This window comes from Ochotona princeps, chromosome 23 (genome assembly GCF_030435755.1).
Source record: "Ochotona princeps isolate mOchPri1 chromosome 23, mOchPri1.hap1, whole genome shotgun sequence".
Taxonomy (NCBI): domain Eukaryota; kingdom Metazoa; phylum Chordata; class Mammalia; order Lagomorpha; family Ochotonidae; genus Ochotona; species Ochotona princeps.
The window spans coordinates 36,440,496-36,463,878 of record NC_080854.1 but is presented as its reverse complement, the minus strand read 5'-3'; the positions used below and the strand labels follow the sequence as shown (position 1 = coordinate 36,463,878).

Here is a 23,383-nt window from a genome sequence, read left to right as displayed (position 1 = left end):
GAGATCCTTGCTCAAATTGTCTTAATAGTTCTCCAGTTATGAATTGCTGCCAGTTTCACTCGATGAGGTTGTCCACTGATTGACACAGTCCATCATAGAGTCCTCATTTGCCCATTATTTCGCTGCCAACATATAGCTGAGGTGGTTGATTGACTTGCTCTGTCCTCTGTCTTTTCCTGGGTTCTCTGAGTCCAGCAGTTCGATTGGGAAGATCTCCAAAGAAACTTTGAGGTATTCCCAGACCAGATTCTTGTATGCTCCAGAAAGCAAAGGGCCCGGCACAGTCTGTCACCACGATCCGCCGGTAGTTTCAATCGCTGGGTTGGTTCTGTTCTCAGTCCTGATTTCCACTGGAACCAATGGGTGTTGCAGTCCAGCCTGGCCCTGCACAGCACACACTTGGCCCCCGCATCAACCAGTGAGAGCTGCAGCCTAGTCGGGGCGACCCACAATAACCCCCACCAGGCCCACCCCCTACCCTGGTTTGCCAGTATGTATACCAGACTAGTCCAGTCTGTCCCACATCCTACTTGGCTCTTGTACTTGTCAGTGGGTATTAAAGCTTAGTTCCATCTAACCAACTCAACTCTCCAGCCCTCACGGATGTTGTTGAGTGCCTCTCTGTCTAGCCACCCCAGCCCCCGTCTAAGTTTTCATACCCTCCCGCGGGAGTAGTGACCCAAGAGGGGGGAACCCACTATTTCCCTCCCAGGTCTCTCTCAGTCCCGGTTTATGCACTCTTCGGGTGGTTCTGTGGTTTGACTTGACAGAATTAGTCCCCAGTGCCAGCTTCTGCTAGTTGATGCTGCAGTTAAGCCCAAACATCCCTCACCCACTCTAATTTACGCTTGCACCAGCAGGAATCATCCGCCTAGCCTGGCTTTTCCCTGATCTAGTCCACGTGCAGCACACAGGTGTTGCAGCCTTGCTTAGTCTGGTCTGTCCCCATCTCAGCCCGAGCTCTCTAGTGGGAGTAGCTGTCTGGCAAGGGGACCAGCTCCTTAATCCCCACGCCGGCTCTGCCCCTCCCTTCCTGGATCTCGTGTGTGGTGGTTGGGTGCTGCAGTCAAATCCAGTACAGTCAACCTCACCCTAGCGTTCCATAGTGTGCACTGGTTTTGTCGCGACCAGTCCCGGCCCATCCCACACTCTGGTCTGGTGATCGGATTTACCAGTGTATGACATGAACTGGTTCAGCCTGGTCTGCCCCTGACCCATGCCAAATGTATGCCAGTGGGAAACTGTCCATGGCCTATTCTGGGCTGTTTCCTATTATGCTTCTTGCGCTTACCTGCAGGGACTGTGTCCTGCCAAAGGAGTTGCCCAGGCTCCTCCATCAGAACCTCTCCCAATGCCAGATTTTGCGCATACCAGGGGGTCCTTGAGCCAGCCCTATTTAGTTCACCTCATGTCCTAGCAGGAACAGTGGCTTTTCCTGGCTGGCTTTCACCCCATTCTGGTTCTTGTTGTTGGATGGTTCAGCCCAGCCATGGCTCGTCCATACCCACGTACAGCTCACACATGGCTCAGTATGGGGTTGAGACCCATCCTAGCCAGTCCCACATCCACCCCGGTTTTCCAGGACACCAGATGGTGTTGGGGTCTGGCCTGGCCTGGTGCATCCAATCCCAGCCGACACTAGTGCCTCGGGAGACCGCAACTGTTTCCTAGATAGAATGCAGCCCCCATTCCAGCACACGTGCCCCTTGGTGGGAACCTCAACCCAGTTAAGGTGTCCCCTTACCTCCCCAACTGGACCTGTTCCTAGCCGTAGATCATGCGCCTGCCAGTGGTTGCTCTGACTCAGCTTGTCTCAGTCCCTCACATGTCCTGGCCTCTACCTTAGACAGTGTGACTTAGTGTCCTTGACTCAAGTAGCTACCTAAGCAGTGATTCAGACAACCAATACCCCAGAGCTCCCTGGCCCTGGGGGAGGCCGAGGACTCGTTCACTGCCTTGCGGCAGTGTCTTTGGCGTGAGCCCCCAGCATTGGGTCCGACCCGGCAGGGGCAGCCCCCACAGCCACCACATTGTGAGGAGCGGCACTTGCCCCCATCCCATGGCCCGAACCCCTCCCAAACTCACCCTGCCACAAGATATTAGCAGCTGGGCGGAGTTAGGAATTTTAACCCAGTTCCCAAGTTCCCTCATGGCGTACTTACCCTGAGGGAAGAGCTCTCTTGGGTCCTGGGGGAGGCTGAGGGCTCGTTCACTGCCTTGCGGCAGTGTCTTTGGTGTGAGCCCCCAGCATTGGGTCCGAACCGGCAGGGGCACCCCCCACAGCCACCACACTGTGAGGAGCGGCACTTGCCCCCGATCCCGAGGCCCAAACTGTATCTTCTCTTACTGAGACCTTTGTTTCACTTTCATTATGATGTTGATTAATGACTATACCCTGCTAGTAATAGAATTGGTAGTGAAGACTTGCCTTCTTCATGTTTTGAAAGGAAATTCATCCATGGTTTGCTTTTTAGGAAGATATTAGTTGTAGGTTTTAATGGATATTCTCTGAAATTTCCTGTCTTTTTTCCTAATTTACAAATAAATTTAAATGTGATTTGGTATGAAATTATGTCAGATTAAGATGAGTGTGTGCATTTTTCTTAATTTGTTGAAAAAATAGTGAGAGGCTTTCCAAAACAAAGACTTTGTATTCCCAATACAAACTAAATTTTCATCCTCTTATAAAATATGAACGTGATGTGATAACGTTTTAAGAGTTTGACAGCTATGTTCTTTTGCTGAAACCAATGTGGAATATTACTTTCAAAACTAGAATTTAAAAAATTGACCTGCTAGTTTCAAAAAATAGATCAAGGAATGTGTTTTTCTTTTTATTTTCTGAAAAAGTTTTTACTAGTTTGGAAAGAGTTGATGGAATTTGCCTGGAAGGATGCATAAACTCATTGCTTTGCTTGTAGGGAAGATTGAAAAGTGTCCGGTGCAGTATTTCCAGAGGAGCAGGATTGTTTCCCAGTTTTAGTTTTGTGTTTCCAGTTGCAGTAAGAAGATTTTCCAGGAATGTTTGCATCTTGTCCAAATTGTCATATTTAATGGGATATAATTAATAAAACTGTTTTCATTTTTTATAAACAGATTTATTTATTTTGAACAGTTACACAGAAAGATGGAGAGAGAGAGAGAAAGAGCTCCTCCATACTCTGGTTGACTTCTCAAATGGCTGTAAGAGCTGGGCGTGGGCCACGATGACATCAGGAGGCTGGAGCTCCGCCCACAGGTGCTTGGACCATCCCCTGCTGCTTTCCCAGCACATTAACAGGGAGCAGCGGAGACATGAACCGCTGGCACTGCACGTACTTCACCACAATGCCAGTTCTAACATTATTCTCAGTTTGACCTTTTACATAAACTCCTGGTTACTTATTTGTAGTATCTTTACATGATTTCTTTTTTAAAATTTTGAACATTTTTATTGGAAAGTCAGATATGCAGAGAGGAGGAGAGACAGGAAGATCTTAGTCTGTTGATTCTCTCCCCAAGTGAGTGCAATGGCTGGATCCGAAGCCAGGAGCCAGGAGCTTCTTTCGGGTCTCCCATGTGGGTGCAGGGTCCCAAGGCTTTGGGCTATCCTCAACTGCTTTCCCAGGCCACAAGCAGGGAGCTGGATGGGAAGTGGGGGCCACTGGGATTAGAATAAGTGCCCATATGGAATCCTGGTGCGTGAAAGGCGAGGACTTTAGCTGCTAGACTACTGTGCAGGGCCCCTACATGCTTTCTTTTATACTATAATTAATCTCAGCAGAGGTCTGAATTTTTGTTTTATTTTACAAAGAACAGAAGAAAAAAAGAGAATGGATATGAGAATATGAATATCTTATCTGTGGTTCACTTCTCCAATGTCCCAGTGTCTGGGGCTGGGCCAGACTGAAACCAGGAGCTAGAAGATTTATCCTGGTCCTGTACCTGAGTAGCAAGGCCCACGTAATTGAACCATCTTTCTCTGCTCTCCCAGGCACATTGGCTGGAAGCTGGATTGGAAGTGGAGCAGCTGGGATTTGAACTGGTGCCCACATGAAGCTAGAGTTGCAGATGACTTCTTAACCAGCTGTGCCACTGTGCTGGCTGCAGACATGTGTTTTAACATTTTCAAGAACATACTTTGTCTTATTATCTATTTTGTTGGTTCTACTCATACTGTTTATATTCCTTTTCTCAGGCAGAACATACTAGTTATGGTGTGGAAATAAAAAAAAAATCTCAGTCTTGCTGGCTTTCATGCAACTAAGTTTCATATTTTTGCTAAAACTCTACAGTGATGTCATTGTGGTGATTCAGTGGTCACCCCGAATTCAGAACAAAGGGAGGTCATCTAAGAGCAGGGAAACCATGGATAAAGGGCACTAAATTAGATGATGATTTTTTTGTGTGTGTGCTGCAAAGGAATGTGATATTAACTTGCAGGTTTTTTTTTTTAAAGTATAGGGCATATTTTCTGTCAAAATTTTGAGGGTCTCTTGGATGTTTTTCCCCAGTGGAAGATAAGAATGCTTTGCTGTCTCATCTTTTTTGGCTGTTAACATCCAACACATTGAAGGGACACATCACTTTCCAGTAGTTTCCATTGCTCAGAATAGATTTTATAGTTATTTTTTGTGTAAAGAGCTTTACAAAATGTAAGTCCTTGACAAAGGCGGTATCGTTTCTCCTGCTGAATTAGTGTTCTGGGTCGGATTGTGAAGGACAGTCCCTCTCTGCTCTGTGCATACCCTAGGGTGACCTGAAGGCTGGACCTGGCCTCACTTCAGGCTTCATGTTGGCTTGACTGCTCTGTGGACCAGGGATGGCCTTGCTTTAGGATTGTTCACTGTCTTTCTGGTAGTCATTGCTGGCTAGCAGCTCATGCCAGCTTGGGCTGTTGGCTGGAGCATCTTCACATACTCTTACTACTTGATTATTTGGCTTCCTCTTCGTGTGGTTGCTGGGTTCCAAGGCTAAGCCTCCTTAAACAGTATGGTGGAAGTCACTGCATTCTGTGACCCTGTGTCTGATGGTACTGGGACTAACTGTGCCATTCTCTGTGGGTTGAGGCATCACGGTGACCCACAGAGGCTCAATGGAAGAGAACACAACACTACCTAATGACTGGAGTGTCAGCCAGTGAGATGGGATGCAGTGTGGCTTCTCTCTCTGAAAGACACAATCTAAGGGGTGGGGTGATTCCCAGTTCCAATGAAACTGTATCACATAATACAATGTAATCAATGAATAAAAAAAAGATACAATCTATTTTTGTATCTTACATGGCTACATTGGGCTTCCACATGTCTGCAAAAAGGGTGTATGCATGAACTGTGCTGTGTAACAGACCACCCCAAATATTCACCGATCACAGCAACTACTCTGATTTAGGCCATAGTAGTGAGGCAACTCTTGTGTCCTCTGATCTAACTCAACCTCTGCTGCTCTCTCAAGCTTCTGTGGTGAGCTAGCCGTTGTGTTGCCTAAGACATCCTTGTTGGTATGTGTGGCCAGTTGACAGGGTATCGGCTAAGGGTGCTGCAAGGGGTGACAGTTCACTGGGTGTCATGGCTCCCTGTATTTAGTAGGTCATCTGACCTGCTTTACATGGGGTTCAGAGGACCCAGAAAGCAGCAGAGGAGAGGGCAAGTACCACCCCCCAGCATTTTCAAGTCTTTCCTTTGCTTAGCTGTCAGAGTCCTTGGCCAGGAGCAGACTGAGTGTGGAGAAGATTCTACAAGGACATAGATACAGGAGAGGAAATTACTGCCACCAGTTTTGCTGTCAAAATCGTAACAGAGAGATGAACTAATCTCGATTCTTACTAGCACAATCCAGTCTGGCAACCCAATATTCAGTTTGCTCCTATTTTTAGAAAATAAACATACCCTTTCTCAGCAGAGACAACCTGCAAGTGCCATTCACTATGGCAGCTGCTTCTCAACCTCTGGATGGAAGACACCTGTTTATTCAAAGGGAAGCAAAGCTGCTTTTATTCTTCAGGCCTGGATGTGGCTCCACTTGGGCCGTAGATCCAGGGGGTCCAGAATCTTATTCTCAACTGTCTATCCATGTACCTCAAGATCAGAGGGGAAGCACAGATACCCTGCCGTTTTCCCAATAGTGGGTTATCTGACACAGGTCCCACCAGGCTCTGTGGTGGGGGAACCACAGGTTACACTGTAAAGTCGGCTGTGGCCAGCGTCCAGTCTGTGCCACAGTTTGGGAATGCCATAACTTGGAAGTCTCTCTGAAGCACAGGTGTGGGTGGCAGGTGGGTGTTTTCAGGGGTGTCTGTGAAGACAAACCTGACTGGTCAGACTAAGGGCAGCTGAGGCTGGGGAGCTCAGTTCTGCATGTTTGACTGGGAGAGAGGGTGAAGCGTGGAGAAGGGGAGGCTGAGCAGAGATGGCGTCCTGGACCAGGAAGCCTCCCGTATCCAGCATGGACTCCTCTTTTGTTCAGATCTAACCAATCGCCATGGGAAGAAGGGATTCTGAAAGAGTTACTTCTGGCAAAACCAAATCAGTGTCAGAACTCTGCATCCACAAGTGTTGATAAAGCCTGTTGTCATTATTCTTTGTAGGTTTCTGCTTTTTTTTTTTAAACTAAAAACATCTTTAAAATTGTACTGCCTGTCATATGGTATGTGGTCGCTTTAAATTTTATGTTTTTGTTTTCTACTTCTCATGTAATTTAAGCATGTGTCTCTTTGGACTTTTGTCCAAGTTGCCAAGATGTGCTTTGTATAGACATTTCTTGTGTACTTGGGAGGGCTCTGTTGTGCTGGTGAGCAATGGGATACTCACACGTCTCTGTTTGCCCGGCCTGTTAGTAGCTGCAAGGGATGCTGGTGAGCAGTGGGATCAGGCCAGGCTTGCTGGTTAGGATGTTCACACGTCTCTGCCTGGTCTGTTCATAGCTGCAAGGGATGCTGGGCTCTCTTGGTCCACTACTTTGCTTTTCCCTCTGCCTGAATTTTTTTCTTTATGCACTTCAAGGCTACTGTGTTACATTTATGCATCTTTAAAATTTATCATAATTACTTCTATATTCATTTTATTCACCATAAAATAAGATATAAAGAGATTTATGGATAGGAATGAAACATCTTTCCTTTATATTTAGATATGAAAAATATGTATCTCTACACAAACATCTGTTTCAAGTGTATGTCCTAGCTAACGATGAATTTGTTTTTCCCAATACACTATCTCTTGGGGTACATCTGTGCCATATGGAACCCAAGGAAGTCACCTTAGGGCCTCTCAGTTACACAACAAGAAGTGATAGCAATGTCTACCTTAGTCTGGCCTCAACGTACGTTGTGAAAATATCTGTATTAAATAGCAAAGTGCTGTGTGTTCTTTACCACATAAATGGAAACTAGGAATTTTTAGCAATATCCAAAATGCATGTGGAGAAGAGGGGAAATATAAACTGCTGTTCTGTGGAAGGAGTTTTAAAAAACAAAGGAATTGTCACACCATAGATAAAAATGATGGATATTTAATAGGCAAAGCAATTAGAAGGCGTCCAAATTACCAGAAAATGCCTGAAAACTGGAAGGATAAAAGGGCTAAGGAGAGCAATAGAACCCATTAGCACTACGGTGGCTGAGACAATGCGAAAAATCTGCTTTAAAAGAAGCATTTTAGCATTTTAGTATTAATTGATTATGCATTACATACTTTGAAAAAATCCTTTTAAAGACATTTTAGTACCAGAAAGGGCACTTTAGTACATTTTCTTTTCTGGTTGGTATTTTATTTTTCCACAAATGGAAGTGGGTTTAGAATGTATTAAAATAGTTTACATTGGCAATGTTTTTTTGGTGTTTAATTTGCTTATGTTAAGCTACTCCAAGTGATTCTCCGAGGTTTGAAGAGAACTTAGAAGAAAACCAGCATTGGTGTGCTTTTATGGTTTGATGCACTGTGGGACCCCATGGAGAAGGAGTAGGGCCATGGGATCCCAGGCTCTGGCCAAGAAGAATGGTGTGACCCTGGGTTCTTGGGTTTCCCTTGTCGTTTACCGAGTCTTGGAAAAGTGCCGATGCCGACAGGGATGCCAGGGAGGGAAGCAGTTTCCAACCTCACCATATCTTTACTGAGTACTTTGGTTTTCTTTTTTAAGCTCTTACAACAGATTCTCATTGGTGGAGATATTGAGCTTGTGCAGAGGCCACTGCAGACTCAGTTGAGGTTATTCTTTCTTCGAGTCCTTGCTTCCCAAGTAGAAATGGGTCCAGGTGAGGTGCAAGTGGCTGCCTAACACCATCAGTCTCCTTGGAATCAGGCTAACCTCGAGCTGGGGGTCCTGTGCAGAATCTGCTGGAGAATGGCAGAAACCCACCTACTGAGAGAGCGTGCACTGCCAGCCAACTGGGATCACATTTTAGGGCCATCATATCACAGTTTGCAATTATATTACTATAAAGGCATATTATCTTTGACCCTAAAAGCTTATGCTTTGTTTGTTCTCATTTTAAAAGAAATTAAAGCATCTTTGATTCCAAAGGTGGGTTGTAGAACCCAGGCACTATACCCACTGACTATGGGAGACAACACCTGCAGCCCAGGATGGTTACTTCTTAGTGATCTGATCTTAGAATTGAATAACACTCCAGTGTTTAGAACCCAAAGCAATCTCGCGTTTTCTTTGCTGTAACCAGCAAGATAATACGCTGAGCCTTAGTATTGTTTTAGACCCATCTTTTTATTTAACTTTTAAAAGTATGTTCATTTGATTTATTTGAGAGTGTGTGAGAGTTCCCATCCTCTGCTGTATTCCCCAAATGCCTGCCAACAGCAGAACTGGGCCAAATCAAAGCCAGGAGCTGGGAACTTAGCCAGGCTTCCCATGCACACACCATCACCGCTGCCTCCCAGCGTGTGCCTGAACAGGAAGCTGGAATGGTGTACAGAGCAGGGACTCGAATCCAGGTGCTCTGCTATAAGATGGGGTGTGGGTGCCAAGCAGGGTCTTCACTGCTATGCCGAATACCTACCCTGAATCAGTCTTTGCAAAGCAGCATTGCAGGAAAAACTCTTAGGGTCAACCACTTTGCTCCCTGGCTGTTGGAAGGGCTGCATTGGGGCAACCTCTGTCTCTGGGACTACTGCTCTTTCCGTCGTAGTCATGCATATGATTCCAGTGGGTTGCAGGTGGATCTGTTCTGCTTTCCCATCTTCCTCATCTCCCCTTATATTTCATTCCATGGTTATTGTGTGAAACTCTCTGGCATGAGGTCAGAGTTGATGATAGGATGAAGTGGACCCTAAACTCAGCAGTAAAGGTTAGGGATAACTGTTTTCTAGTATTTGAATAAAGCTGCTTCCTGCGTCCCAGATTTATTTTGAAATGCCAGTGGGAGGTTTTAGAGTCCTGGACAAAATTGAGCTTCTATAGATATTTCATTAATTACACATGGGTACACCTTAAATAAATGAGTAATAAAGACCTCACACTTTGATCCATCCCATCAATCTGATAGCAAGTGTCCGGCACAGAATATTGCAGAAGCTACGGACTTGGTCCACATTTCTTCCATGCCATCACCCCATATTATTTGAAATACGGATAGTCAGATTACAGATTGTCTACCCTGTTTTACTCCTCAAATGCCTGTAACAGAGGCAGACCACGCTGAAGCCAGGAGCCCAGATTGAGCTCTCATCTCCCAAGTTTTTCAGGGCACACACTTGCAGGAATCTGGGATTGGTGCTTGAACCCTGATGGTCTGGTGATGGGATGAGAGTGGGTCCCAGCTGCTGCAGTTGCCAACCCACCAGCAAGCATGCTTCTGTGATCAAAGTGGAAGTGCTGTCCATTGCATGGTGCTGAAATTGTGCAAACTGAAAATGGAGGCCTTGTTTGCGGCTAGAAAGAGAAATAGCATGTAAAAACAAATTCAGCAAAATGCATCAGTAGGAGATTGAACACAAATGCTCATTCTGTTTTTGTTGCTGGAGCCCAGAAGAGGTGGGGGTGGTGCAGAAGCAAATGTGGCATTCTCTTGTAAGCGCTTCCTGCTCCTTCACCTTCTATACTTCATGTTTCCTGACCCTTTTCTATTAACCTTTGATTCTGCTAAAATATTAATGAGCATGCACTAAAGTTAAAGCTCTCATCACATCAGAGGCTGAAATAGTTGAAATCACAAATGTTTCACGAACTGTTTCACATTCTTTAAAAGGACTTGATTTCCTAGGCCAATGTTCTTAGGATGCCCTGGTGGAGCCTGTGAAGATGGCTGCCTTCCTTCTGCTCGGAGACTGGGTTCTCCAACTCTGCTTTGCTTGCATTCACTTCTGAACAGAAAGTATTTCTGCATTGATTAAGGAAAATATAAATATGATGGTAGACCGCTTTGCCTCTTTTAATCAGCTAGTGATGGTTTAGCTATGTAGGAAAAAAATCATGATCATTTAGTATAAAATGTGCATTTTTGAAAGTTGAAACTATTTGACTTTTGAAATACTTTTTTAATCCCACGGTGTTTTGGTGTTGATGAGTGCTGATGACATTGGAACAAACTGCGGTATTGCTCTCACAGTGGTAACTTCTTGGTGTTTCCTTCCCTTTCCACAGGAAGTGGAAGACCATGTCGCATTTTTAATCACAGTGCCCACGGCTCTGGCCATTTTCTTCGCCGTTTTCATCCTGGTGTGTGTGGAGGCCGTGTTTAAGAAGCTGCTGAGGCTCTTCTCCCTGGTGATCTGGATCTGCCTCGTGGCCATGGGGTTCCTGTTTATGTGCTTTGGTGGCACCGTCTCTCCCTGGGACCAGGTAAGGAGCTGATACTTCTCAAACATGGCTTTCTGTCCTGTGATTCGTTAAATTGGCCCTAAACTATACATGGGAGACCTGTAACTTGGGAAAAAAACTTTCTTCAGGCAAGTATACATTTTAAACTTTATTATAATTGGCAAAAGTAATTTGTGTATATTTCCAGAATACAGTGCAGTTCGATATGTGTATACACTGCAGAAAGATTAAGCCAGGCTCGTTAGTGTGTCCCACTCCCCCTTCAGCTGCACATCATTTGATTTCGTTTTATTGAAAACATTTTTAATAATCCCCCAGGCAACCTTGGAATATGCAGCTTGTTGTTATTAATAGGTGTGGAGCCTCCAGGCTTGTTCTGGTAGAGTCCATCAGAATGCTACAGAACAGAACCCTAAATCTTATACCTCCTGCTCACATCAAGGTGGACTAAGCCAGATCCAGAGAGCAGTCTTTGGGTGACCACCTTGGAGGTGCCCTGGTATGCAGGACTCAGTCCTGCTGGCAGTCAGGGCTCTGACAGGTCACTGCTTTGCAGGGCTGAGCTTTGCTTCTCTATGTCTTGCACTGCAGGGTTTATGACTGTTCTCTCATTTCCAAGTCCCCAACTAATTTTCCTGTATTCAAAAATTCTGGGCTCAGAACCTTACCCTGTCCCTCTACCCTCTAACACTGGTTGTGACCCATGAGTGTGAGTTCAGTTATGAGAATCTTCCTACTGTTAGACTCTGGGTAACACTGATTTTCCCGTTCACCTGCTCACATCACATTGTGAGCATTCTTTCACATCCCTGCTGAGCCTGCATTGCTTTCCTTTGTATCCAGTGAGGCTACTTCTTAGAAAATGCTGCCTATAGGACAGTGTGCCTAATGAACAGGTCTTTCTCTCTTGGTACTGCCGTGTGAGTGTTTTCTCATAATCTGCTTGTGTGACAGCTTGCTGAGTAGTTTGCTATCTTGGACACAGGTATGGACTGGAGATAAGCATTAATGGGCTCTTAGCATAGAGCTTGCCATGAAAGCATTGGGTTAGTGTGACTGTCCATGGATAGCATGGATTGGGCAGCCAGGGGGCCATCGACAGGATTGGTGAGGACATCAAGTCCCAGAGGTGAGAGTGGAGAAGGATGAAGAAATGAGCAAGGGAGAAGCACTACAGTGAGATGAGCGGAAGGGGAATTGGGAGACCAAGGGGGAATGTGAGGGACAGATGGGGACAGAGGGCTTGCGCATCAAGCCTGCCCAGGGACAGAATGTTATCATACGTTAACAGCTGAGAGCATTCCAGCTGGGTCTCAAGGTGTTTTCCGGTAGGGTCCATCAGCAAGTGGACATGTGACTTCAGTTTCTTCCGGAAAAGGGAAAGGGCTGAGTGAATTCAAATCATTTTGTCTGGTTCCATAGGTGGGGGGTGGGAGGGAGAAGGGAAATATGGAGCCTATGAAGCTGTATTATGGAATGACAAGATAAATAAACAAACTAAAACAGCAATACAGCAGCAACAACAAACCAAAACTGCATTATGAATGTGTGGCTCCCCCTTCATTCACCACTGTCCCCTCCAGGCTAATAGGGCAATGGGCAGGAGCTCCGAGGCTCTGGCCAGTTCCTTGCTTGCTTCTTTACCCAAGCTCCTGACTTCCCAAGTGTCTGCAGTGCACAGGAGTCCCACTCCCCTCCTGCTGTCCTGACACAGTTAACATAAGCAGCACCATCAGCGGCTGCTGCATGGTGCCAGCCTGGGAGCTGCTCTGGCACTGACACGCCTGCTTCCATGACACAATCGTGTAGGAAGCCTTGCTGTCTGAGGGGACGCGTAGCCTCTGCTTGTTCTTTTCTGTTTTCTGCTCATGGTTTTGTTTGCTTACAGAAGCAGTTTGTCGTTGTCAATGAAAATCCATTTTTATCTCAATTTATGTTGAATTTCTGAACTATTAGTTTGAAAGTGAAAGTGATGAATTAATAAGCTGATACTGCAAGGCACAACGTGACAACCCAAGTTCTTGGGATCATATCACACATGAAGGAAACCTGGGTTAAATGCTTGCTCCTGGCTTCCACCTTGCTCCCAGCTGTTGGACAATCTCTCTCTCTCTCTTTCTCCATATTTCAATTAAGTAATATCAGTCTTTTTCTAATTCCAGAGATGTGTTATCAGTGTTGGGTCTTTCCATTTAGTGAAATGACCTGAATTCACCCCCCCCACACACACACACCCTGTCTTTGCTAACTTTATGTCCTGCAAAGATAGTTTTTCTTTGTAGAATACGAATTTCCTCAGACTTTTTCTTAAATGCCTAGGGCTTTTTTTCTTATATACCCAATTTTTGAAACCACCTTTTCTTGTTAGTGTTGATGCATTAAAATATCCATTGTGTTTTATTTCATGTGCAGACTGTGGTCTGACAGACTGTAGTAATTCTGTTACTTGGAGAGACTCGCTTCATTTGCATAGGTGGTAATGTTACCTGCAGATAGAAGTTTCTCTTTCCCTTCTCTACACTGGATTCATTTCACTCTTAGTGCGTTATCTAATTGTGTTAGCCAGGGCTTCTGAGTCCTAGGTGAAAAGCAGAATGTAAATGGTGCCAGTCTGTTTTCAGCTTAAATGGAACATCTAAATTTGTACCAGTAAATAATGTTTACATTGTCAATGTTTTCCATAGAACTGGTTAATCTGAATAAGGTTCTCCTGTTAGCCTGGAATCTTCTTCCACAGGATGCTTGGCTTTCTCACCTCTTGGTACACCACCCAAACAGGCTACCTCCGTCACCCTCCTTGAGTGTTACCATGGCACCCGGGGAAAATTACAGACCTGGTAGTCGCATTGCGCAGTCTTCTCTGTTCACTGGTTATCGCCCCTGCTGGAGCATATGCTCATGGCAGAGCTGGGGTTATCTTACATCCAAGAGAAGCCACCCACCAGGATGTAGGCGATCACTACTTGTCTGAAGAGTTTGTTAGCAGATGGCTAAATCACTCAGCTTTTAACCTTCCAACAAAATAGCCACCATAGGTCTCTCCTGAAGGAGAGGTGTATTTAGCTTAAAGTTAGAGGTTGAGTTGAGTTGAGGTGCAGGATTGGGGATAGCCACTTCTCACCTTGTGGCATGGGTAGTGGTGTGGGGGCCTGAGCCTGGAGCAGAGAGGGAGGTGGGAGCAGCTCAGGCTTTGGCAACAATCCTCTTGTGGGAACTCAGGGGGCAGCACGAGGACTGGCTGCTGAGAACACATGTACAGGGAGCCGAGGACCTCCCACCAGGTCCCTCTCAATAGGGAGCCAAGCCTGTAGTCACAGTGGATCCACAGGGCAGGCACAGACCACCCCAAGCCACAGTGGTGGTCATACTTCATCCTAATTCTGTGTTTCTCGGTGTTGATATTCTTTGTATCCGCTCATTCTGTTCTTGGCTATTTTGGTTTTATAACATGCATTTTGGTTTTATTGATGCTATCTATCTGCTTATAAAAGTCTCTTGAAGGATCTTAAACATCCTTATTTCATAGTCGCTTTACTTCCACTTTTTTGAGACTGATTTCCGTCAGATGTTGAATTTCCTGGCCAGATTTCTTGGCAATAGAGCTCCCCATGTGCTTGGATATTTTTGTTTCCGGCTGCTCTTGAATTGGAGTGTTTTTACTTCTGCCCTTACGCATAACCCCAGTCATTGTGTGATTGTCTTTCAAAAGGTCTGGCTTTTCTGTGGAAGTTCAACTGAGTGTCCTGTTTTGATCTTGTGGAATGGCCAAAGCAGCTGGTGGCTTGGGGTCCCTCGTGGAGTACAGCTATGCAGAGGCCACAATTGGACTCAGTGGTTGCAGCTACTTTTAGGTAATGTTCCTGAGTCAGGCACGCGGCAGGTGTCTGCCTTGTTTGGGAACCATTTCCAGAGTAGGGTCCCTTTGAACCCCTTCCCTTCACTGGAGCTTGAAACTTTGCCCTCCTTACCTTGCTCAAAGGGGTTAATTGGAATTGTTGTATCATATTTCCTAGGAGTCTACTCTCTGTCATCTTTTCATGGAGACAGCATAGATGTAGGTTCTTCACGATCACCAGCCATCAAGAGGCTTCACAGTAGGTTCATTGTGCCCAGTGTTGTGAAGTCATGCAAGAGTGTCTGCTGTCCTACCTGTATAGGCGAAATAGTCCTTGTGGACCTTTGCCCCTGGCACAACCCAGGAGTGGAGCCTGGGGCCATCCAGAAATTGGATAGGTTGATGGTAGATTGCACGGAACTCACAGGAGCTGATACACCAGGGTTAAGGATTGTTACCTGGGAAACCCAGATGAACATAAGCCCTGGGAAGGTTCAGGGAAGTTTCCGGTGATCATTGTCCTCTCTATGGACAGTACTACGCCCTTGACAATGCTGTGTAACAGTTGCTTTGGAGCACTATCAGCCATAGAAACTCAACTGAGCACTTAGTGTCTAGAGATGTTTACTTGGGCTCAAGCACATACTATGCTCTGGAGACTAATGCTACCTAACATTTAGACTGGCTGATCACCAAATCACAGACAAATATGACACAATCCAAGAATCTGGACAATTTCATAGAAGCTGACGGGAAGGCCAGACTTCTCTTTGGGTCAGGTTAAGTTTTCACTACTCTTCTGCTACCTGTGAATTTAAAATTGCTCAAGTACCTTCCAGCCATTCAGAGAAAAGACTAAATACAACAAGAGTTGTCTCTGTGGCCTCTTTATCTGCTCTGTCAATGGGGAAGCAGAACACAAATGAGGGCATCTCACAGAATAGTCCAAGCAAGACACAAGCAGAAACAGCTTCTGCCTAAGGCAAACAGTCACGACTCAACCAGAGCTAAGACATCCACACTCTGCAGATGGATCTTTGCTGAGAGTTTTGGAAGCATCTGCAAGATCTGTATTAGAATTGCTCTTATCTAAGAGGTAACTTTGTGGAAGCAGCATCAGCTGGGTGGTCCCAGCAATACTCCACAGAAGGGACATACAAGGCAGGGCTGCCTTGTGCTGGATAAAAATCACAGTGCCAGAAAGACCCCACACAGAGTCCAGGTTTGTGAGGGGAAATTCCTTGAAGGTGTTGGTTCCTTTACCACTTCGCTTATTTCATCAGCCTCCTCAAGCCTGTCAACCTTGAATCCTCCTGTGTTTTCTCATCACTCACTGTACACACTTCTTTCTGCCTGGTCAAAGCAATCAGAATCACTCTTCAGTCAAGTCCTGGCAACTTCACAGAATCCCACTTGCTGAGAGTTTAAGAACCATCTTTAAAAGGCGTGACCCAGGGTCAGTGTTGGATCGCACAAGACTTTTCAGATCAGATTTCCTAATGGCTGGGACTACTCTTCAGGGTGCAGACTGGGCAGCAAATTGTTAGGATTCAGTAGCTTCTACCCATTAGATGACAACAGAAACCACTCACCAAGTCACAACAAATCAGAGATGTGTCCAGATGTGGCTGACTGTTCCCTGCAGGTGAAGCTACCCCAGCCAACGACTCCTGGTCTTAGGACTAAGAGCTGACCTCTCAAGTCCCACCCTCTCCAACTCACCAGAAGCTTGGCCGTGGACAAAGTGCTTCACACCATCTCTAATTTTGTTCCTGTAGCTCTAAAGTTGGAGTAATATGGTACCCAGCTCACAGAATATGTGTGGATTATGTGGAGTTACGTAAGGAAAATGCTGAGTCTTAACCATACACCTGCTGGTGCCTGCTAACTCTGATCCATATTCTGCTCCAAAGATGTACATGGCCATTAGATATTCTTAAACCATTGTGCAGTGAGCCCAAGAGGAATACATGTACTCCAGACACTGCCATTGAGTTCCTGTGGATGAAAATCTTCCTGTTGACCTGTTTTCTATCTGTCCCATTAGGTCAACAGGAAGATTTTCATCCACAGGAACTCACTGGCAGTGTCTGGAGTACATGTATTCCTCTTGGGCTCAGTGGTGACTGATCCCTGCCCAGCAGTCTTTACCATGCTAGAGGAGAAGGGAGTCAGGGCTGCATGGCCTGCTGGAGCTCCTGGAAGAGGCTCATCAACCTTGATAGGTGGCATCCAGAAATGCTTCGCTCACCTAGGTGTCATACAGTGGGAACACGAGGGGCAAGGAGAATGTGCTGGCTAGAGGCAGATCACTGCTTGTAGAAGAGCAGGGGCTGGTCCCACAACATTATGTGGGAGAAATGTCTTAGTGCCGTTGGAGCCAAATACCACCATGTAACCTGCATCCTTTGGCCACGCCCAGAATGCATTCAGTGTCACAACCCTGGATGCCACGTGTCTGAAACCATGGGGTTGGCAGGGCCATACCCTCTGCGAAAGCTCCAGGCGAGAAAACTTTCCTGCCTCTTGCGACTTTGCTGCCTTCAAGCCGTGGCACCCCTTCACTTGTAGACCTCTCTTCAGCCTCTCCTTCACCTCCTCGTCTTCAGAAAACTCATGGAACATGGAATTCGAACTTCACCTTGCTGTTTGATTTCATGCCTGTTTTATCACTAGTGCACTTGTTCCAATTGCTTTTTATAGATCCCTGCCCCATGTCACAAGCAGGGCCTGGGGTGGTCAAGCGTAGGTTAGACACCAAGGCCTGTTTGCCCATGACACCATTTCTCCACATCTCTCCCTTACTAAGAGCTCACTGAGTGCAGTTAAAAACCTCCCTTTCTGACACCCTCATTTCAAGCTTGACTGGGGAACCACATTGAATTCTTTGGGCAGATTGTTAAATTAGCAGTTTGCCCCAGAGAGAGAAGAGGCTTTCTTTGTCCAGTCACCTGAAAACCTGTCAAACTTGCAGCATATTCAGCATGTGTAAATGTGTGGTTTTTGTTAGCAAAAATAGGACATCCGTGTGCAAACATCTTTTGTGTTTGTGGCGGGGAGTGGGTAAATGGTGAAAAGAAAGACATCTTTATCCTTTGAGAGGTGCAGTCTGTTTGGTTTGCCCTGAGTGCAGTCAACTGGAATGTTGTTAAAGGATGGATTCACTGCTGCAGGAGCTTATGGTGAGATGCCTGCTGGGGAGCCCTTTCTCGTTCCCAGGCATCCACCTCTGCCAGCCGTCCTAGACCAGGGCGATTCCTCAGGGGCATTTTAAACTTCACTTAAAGTACAAACCCAAGCAAATGAAAAAAAATCATTAACATTATCTCAGTTATCAATGTTTTTTCCTTGCTAACCTGTGCTGATGAGTACGAGTTCCAGGAGGTTTGGTAGCCTGGCACACCCTGCTGTGGGTCCTTCTGAGACATTCTCACATTTCTGGTTGCTGGGCAGCAGTGGTGTTTCTGAGACTTCCCTGTACCCAGCTTCCATGTCAGAGGTCTTGGAAGTCTTCCTGGCTGTGCAGTGAGCTAGGATTCACTCTATACCTCTCTTGGGCCTTCTCAGACCTGCTCCTGCCTCATTGAACTCTTCCCGTGGATGTTTCTGGAACAGTAGCTCTGCTGCTTTTCCTCTGTCCTGTGCATTGATCGGCAAGAGCATAGGCCTAGCTCTGTTGGGCCTGTAGGACCCATAGGCCAATGTCTTAACTAAAGCGTTCCTAGGGCATGGCCTGGGCTCAGCCCCATGCCCTCTGGCATGCATCATCTGTCCCAGCCCACATTTAATGTGCCTTGGGAGGCATTTTTGCTGGCTGCTCGGCTCCCAGCACACAGCACAGTCCACATAACAGTGATCACACTTCCAGTGGTGGAAACTGAGCGAGTACGGGGAATGTGGCCGCCCACTTGCCTCCTGTGCACACCCGACACTTCCTGTAGATAAATTACTTGATCCACAACCCTGTCTGATAAGCAATGTTATTCCTAGATTTTGTTGACAAGACAATTGAGGCCCAGAACAGTTAAGCACCTTTCCAAAAGTCACACAGCTGGGAGAACTGGAATTTGAACATGGCATCTAGCACCATCAGTACTGTAGGGGCACGTCTCTTCTTATTGTGCCTTATTGGGTCATGTGGCAGGGACAGGGTACAGTTGAGAACTCTGGATTGCTCTGTCTGAGCTACTTCTGTGTTGGGGAGGGAACTGGTTGGAGGAGTTCCATTCAGAGAGGCCAACATTTGGCACTGTCACTGCTATGGATTGTTAGCTGGTGTTTGCACCTGGAGCCGTTTGCACTTCTTAAGTGAGTCAAGAACAGAGCTGTGAGTGAGTTGGCCGAAGGAACAAGAGTCCTTTTACATGTGGGTATGTGATCACACATATGTGTATCTATATGTATGTATGCTTACATATCTATCCGTGTACATCTGTATGTATCTATGCATGATATCTGTATATATGTATGCATATAGAGCTATACTACTTTGGAGGATTTGTTGTTCCCTTTATATTGAGACCAGCATCTCACAGTTATATAAACAAAATTGTTATAGTCCTTGTGCTTATTTCCTGTCTGGGTCTGTCTTAATCTCTCTGGGCTGTGGTTGGCCCCTGAGTGCAGCCTGTGGTCTCACTGTGGGCATGTATGGATGTGCTTGCTCACTGTGGGGAAAGCAAGCTGTATGTGCGCAGCTCCCAGGGACACCCCAGGAAGGTCTGTGTGATGGCGAAAGAAACCTTCCTCACAGCATTCTGAAATTTGATGTTTCCCTCGAAGAGCTGAGATTTTGCAAGGCAGGAAGAACATTCTCCAGGCTTCTGCAACATCTGTTCTGGCATTACGTGCCCCCGAATGAGTTTCTTAATGGCTATGTTTGTCCAGCAATCCTCTCCCATTGAAGCTGGGTGCTGTTACAGGAGACTTCAGAGAGTGGGTGGCTAAGACGATGGAGATTCCATCAGCTTAGAGCTCCATGTATGGGGGGTGAGAGGTGGTGCACCTGAGCAGGGAAGTGGGGGCGGGGGGTGGTGCACCTGAGCAGGGAAGTGGGGGCGGGGGGTGATGCAACTGAGCAGGGAAGTGGGGGCGGGGGGTGGTGCACCTGAGCAGGGAAGTGGGGGCGGGGGGTGGTGCAGCTGAGCAGGGAAGTGGGGGGCGGGGGGTGGTGCACCTGAGCAGGGAAGTGGGGGGCGTGGAGTGGTGCGCCTGAGCAGGGAAGTGGGGGGTGGGGGATGGTGCACCTGAGCAGGGAAGTGGGGGGTGTGGAGTGGTGCGCCTGAGCAGGGAAGTGGGGGGGTGGTGCACCTGAGCAGGGAAGTGGGGGGCGGGGGGTGGTGCACCTGAGCAGGGAAGTGGGGGTGGTGCACCTGAGCAGGGAAGTGGCCACAACAGAGGAAGTGAACTCCAGAGTCTTAGGCAAAAGCAGCGACTTCTCAGGAAAAATAAAGCCAGAGTTTAAATCGTTTCCTACTTAGAGTTGCTAAGCAACACCTCACTTCACTTCTCTGGTATTCTGTATTTCAAATTTCCTTTTCTCAGCAGCCACTAATGTCATCTGCACTGGATTCTAAGGCAGGGGCAAAGCACATGCCTTCAAGCCCAGAGCCTGCCCTGCGGAGGAGGGGCGTGTGCATGCAGCTCTTGATGAGGAGCAGCGGTGGATAGGCTGTCTGTCAATCATGGCTGTGGCCACCCTCCCAATACACTGCACAGTGCTTGGCTGATGTATGTTTTTCATGTGAACCTTGCTTTTTTTTATATTAGGATGGATTTTGATATCAGCGGAAGCTGTAAGCATAAACCAACTCGTGGGCTTGTCTTGTCAGCCATCCCATCAGCTCACTCCTCTGGCTGGGGCTTTGCACCTTCATACTTATAACCCAATAATCCTAACCTGCAGAAGGTGGTGGATTGGGAGGGGAGCCAGGTGTGGTGTGGACACTGGGGAAGTTGTGTTGCAGGAGAGGATATGCGTGGGAGAGGGCCCATCTGTGTGCATGCTGTCTTTTGAGCACTTTTAGATGTTTTGGCCAAGCTATCTGCCTTTTCTATCTCTGGTCCAGGAATAACCACAATAAAACTGAGACTAGAGGTACATATTGAGTTCACATCATTTACTTGTTAGAGCCTTTCAACCTTTGCCCTTTACCGTTGTAACAATACCCTCCAGGGTCTGGTGCTATGGCATGGAAGGTAAAGCCATTACCTGTCATGCCAGCATCCTGTCTGGGCACTGGTTCCTGTCCTAGCTGCTCCACTTCTGATACAACCTCCTGATAATGAGCCTGAGAACGGCAGCAGTGGATGGCTCAGTTGCTTGGGCCCTTGCACTTACATAGGAGTTCTGAAAGAAGCTCCTGGCTCCAGCCTGGCCCAGAGCAGCTGGTGCAGCTGTTTGGGGAGTGAACGGGCAGAAGACCTCATTCTCTTCATCTCTCTCTGTAACTTTGAATTTCAAATAAATGAATAAATCTTTAAAAATCCATCACCGATGAAGTGGTTTACCAGGCACAGAGGTTTGTTCCTCACAGTACTGGAGCTGAGACAGTTGCACTGCAGTATGTGTGTGTCACAGGCCTGGTGAGGGTGTGCTTGCTGCTTCCAAGGTACCGATTCTTGCTGCATGATCACTTGGGAGAAGATGAGAGGCCTGAAAGCGAGAGTCTGCTGTATCCTCCGTGGACAAGAGAGGATGATCACACCCTTTTATAAAGCATCCATGCAGGAGGCGTTCTCAGGACCCAGTTCCCTCTTCCAGGCCTGGCCTCTGAGTGCTGTTGCATGGAGGATGGAGGCTCAGTATGGATTTTGGAAGGAACTCTAACACTGGAGCCTTAGCAGTCTTGCAGTGGAAATTGTGAGCTTGTAGACACTCCTGGATCTTGGTTTCGCCAGCCTGGACATGGAGACTACTGTTTCTCTGCACTTGTGGGCCCTGCATGCATCTCCTTGATGAGAGCTGCAGCTACTGTCACTGGATGCCAACCACAGCAGGTGCTTTGAAATCAGGTTTTCTCTTCTAACAATTGTGCCCAGCATGCAGGGGCAGTGACTGATGGCTCACCAGGAGCAGCATTGAGGAGAAAAGCTGAACTGAGCTAGGGCCCTGAGTCAGCTGCTTTGCAGGACCTGTGTCCAGTGCCAGGGCACTGTCTACTCACCAAGCGTTTGATTTCTTACACAGACATTGGCATGTCTGCAGCCTAAATTGCGAAGGGGAAGGGCAGGGCTGTACTCCCTCTGAAATCACAGGGAATAATTCCTTGTGCCCTCCCAGCTTTTGCAGATTTGCTAACAATACCATCTTCAGCCAAAGGTGAAGTTCTTTTACCAAATGTGACTCCAACACATGGCTTGTGCTTGTTTTTGTTTGCTTATTTACATTCTGTTTTTATTTTAAAGATAAGCTGTGGGTACTGAGGATTGATTGAATTATCTGCAGTAAGCTGATGTTGGTAATTTTATCACATTAATTCTAAAGCATAATTAGTTTTTTTGAATACCAGTGATTTAGTCTTCCATCGTAGCTAAAAAGTAGGACAAAATATGAAGAGCTGTCAAAATGTTCATGAAACGTGAGCATGTTTTTTTTTTAAAACAACTATTCATGGATTTTAAAATGTTTTTTATGTAAAAATAAGCTCTCTTTTTGTCTTGTTTTCATGAGTTTTTGAAGTCCTGTCATACATGAGCTTAGAAGTAGGCTGGCCAATAAGGATGTAATAATCCAGTTTCACTGGCATATTTCTTCTCAATAACTAATGGGACGATAAAACAGAGAATCAAAACAGAGGGCATTTGAGAGGCAGTCCCAAGCATTCATCTAATTGATGTCTTCAGAATTCTCATATCCCTGGCTATAGAATGAATCTCTCTCTCTCTCTCTCTCTCTCTCTCTCTCTCTCTCCCTCTCCCTCTCTCTCTCTCTCTAACTATCTATCTATCTATCTATCTATCTATCTATACACTTTCTAGTGCTTGTGTAATATTTACCAAGATAGTAATATTCTGTGCCCTGGAAGTTTCCATAGGTTTAAAAGGATTGTTATCACACAAAGTACGCTCTCTGGCTTTGATGAATTTGAGTTAGAAATAAATAACATAAATCTGGAAAGTCCAGAAAGAATTGGGAAGTAACCAACCTACTTCTAAGTAACCCTTGAATCCTAGAGCAAGTATGGGGCAGTTAGTAACTGGAAGCTAGTGAAAGCAATACACCGTGCATCATGATTTATAAGATACAACAACTGGGCTAGATTGAAAATGGATAGCATTCTGTGTTTACACCAAAAGAAAAATAAAGCTAAAGTGAGTAACTTAAGTTTCCATCTTGAAGAAAGGAACTGCAAATTGTCAGAAGGAAATTAAGAATAGAAGACAATTAAATCATGAACAGAAAAACCAATATAACTCAAATTAGTTCTTTGAGGTGATTAATAAAATTGACAAAACTCTAGACTGATAGAAAATAAAGTTAGAAAAAAGATAATCACTAATGGGAATGTGAGAAGGATAGTCCTATCCTGCAAACTGTAAACTATAAGAAGGAAATACTATGAACATTTCAGCAAATCCCATAATTTGTTTGTATATCCTGAAACCTTACCAAGATGTCTTGTGAGTTCCAGCAGCCTCTTAGCAGAGTCTTTTGTTTCCCTGATACGTAAGATGATGTCATTTGCAAACAGGGATAATTTGACTTCCTCCTGTCACATTTGTATCCTTTGATTTATTTTTCTTGCTTAATGGCTCTGGTGAAAACTTCCAGGACCGTGTTGCATAGCAGTGGTGAGA

The 23,383-nt window shown here is 46.0% G+C and overlaps 1 protein-coding gene across 1 annotated transcript in view; it reads left to right on the top strand.

Moving 5' to 3' along the window:
* ADCY2 (adenylate cyclase 2) overlaps positions 1-23,383 on the top strand; it is a 319,427-nt gene that overhangs the window by 10,397 nt on the left and 285,647 nt on the right. Inside the window, exon 2 of the mRNA XM_058680233.1 lies at positions 10,573-10,770. Within this exon, the coding sequence (XP_058536216.1) occupies positions 10,573-10,770 (198 nt within the window). The remainder of the gene's footprint in view (positions 1-10,572; positions 10,771-23,383) is intronic.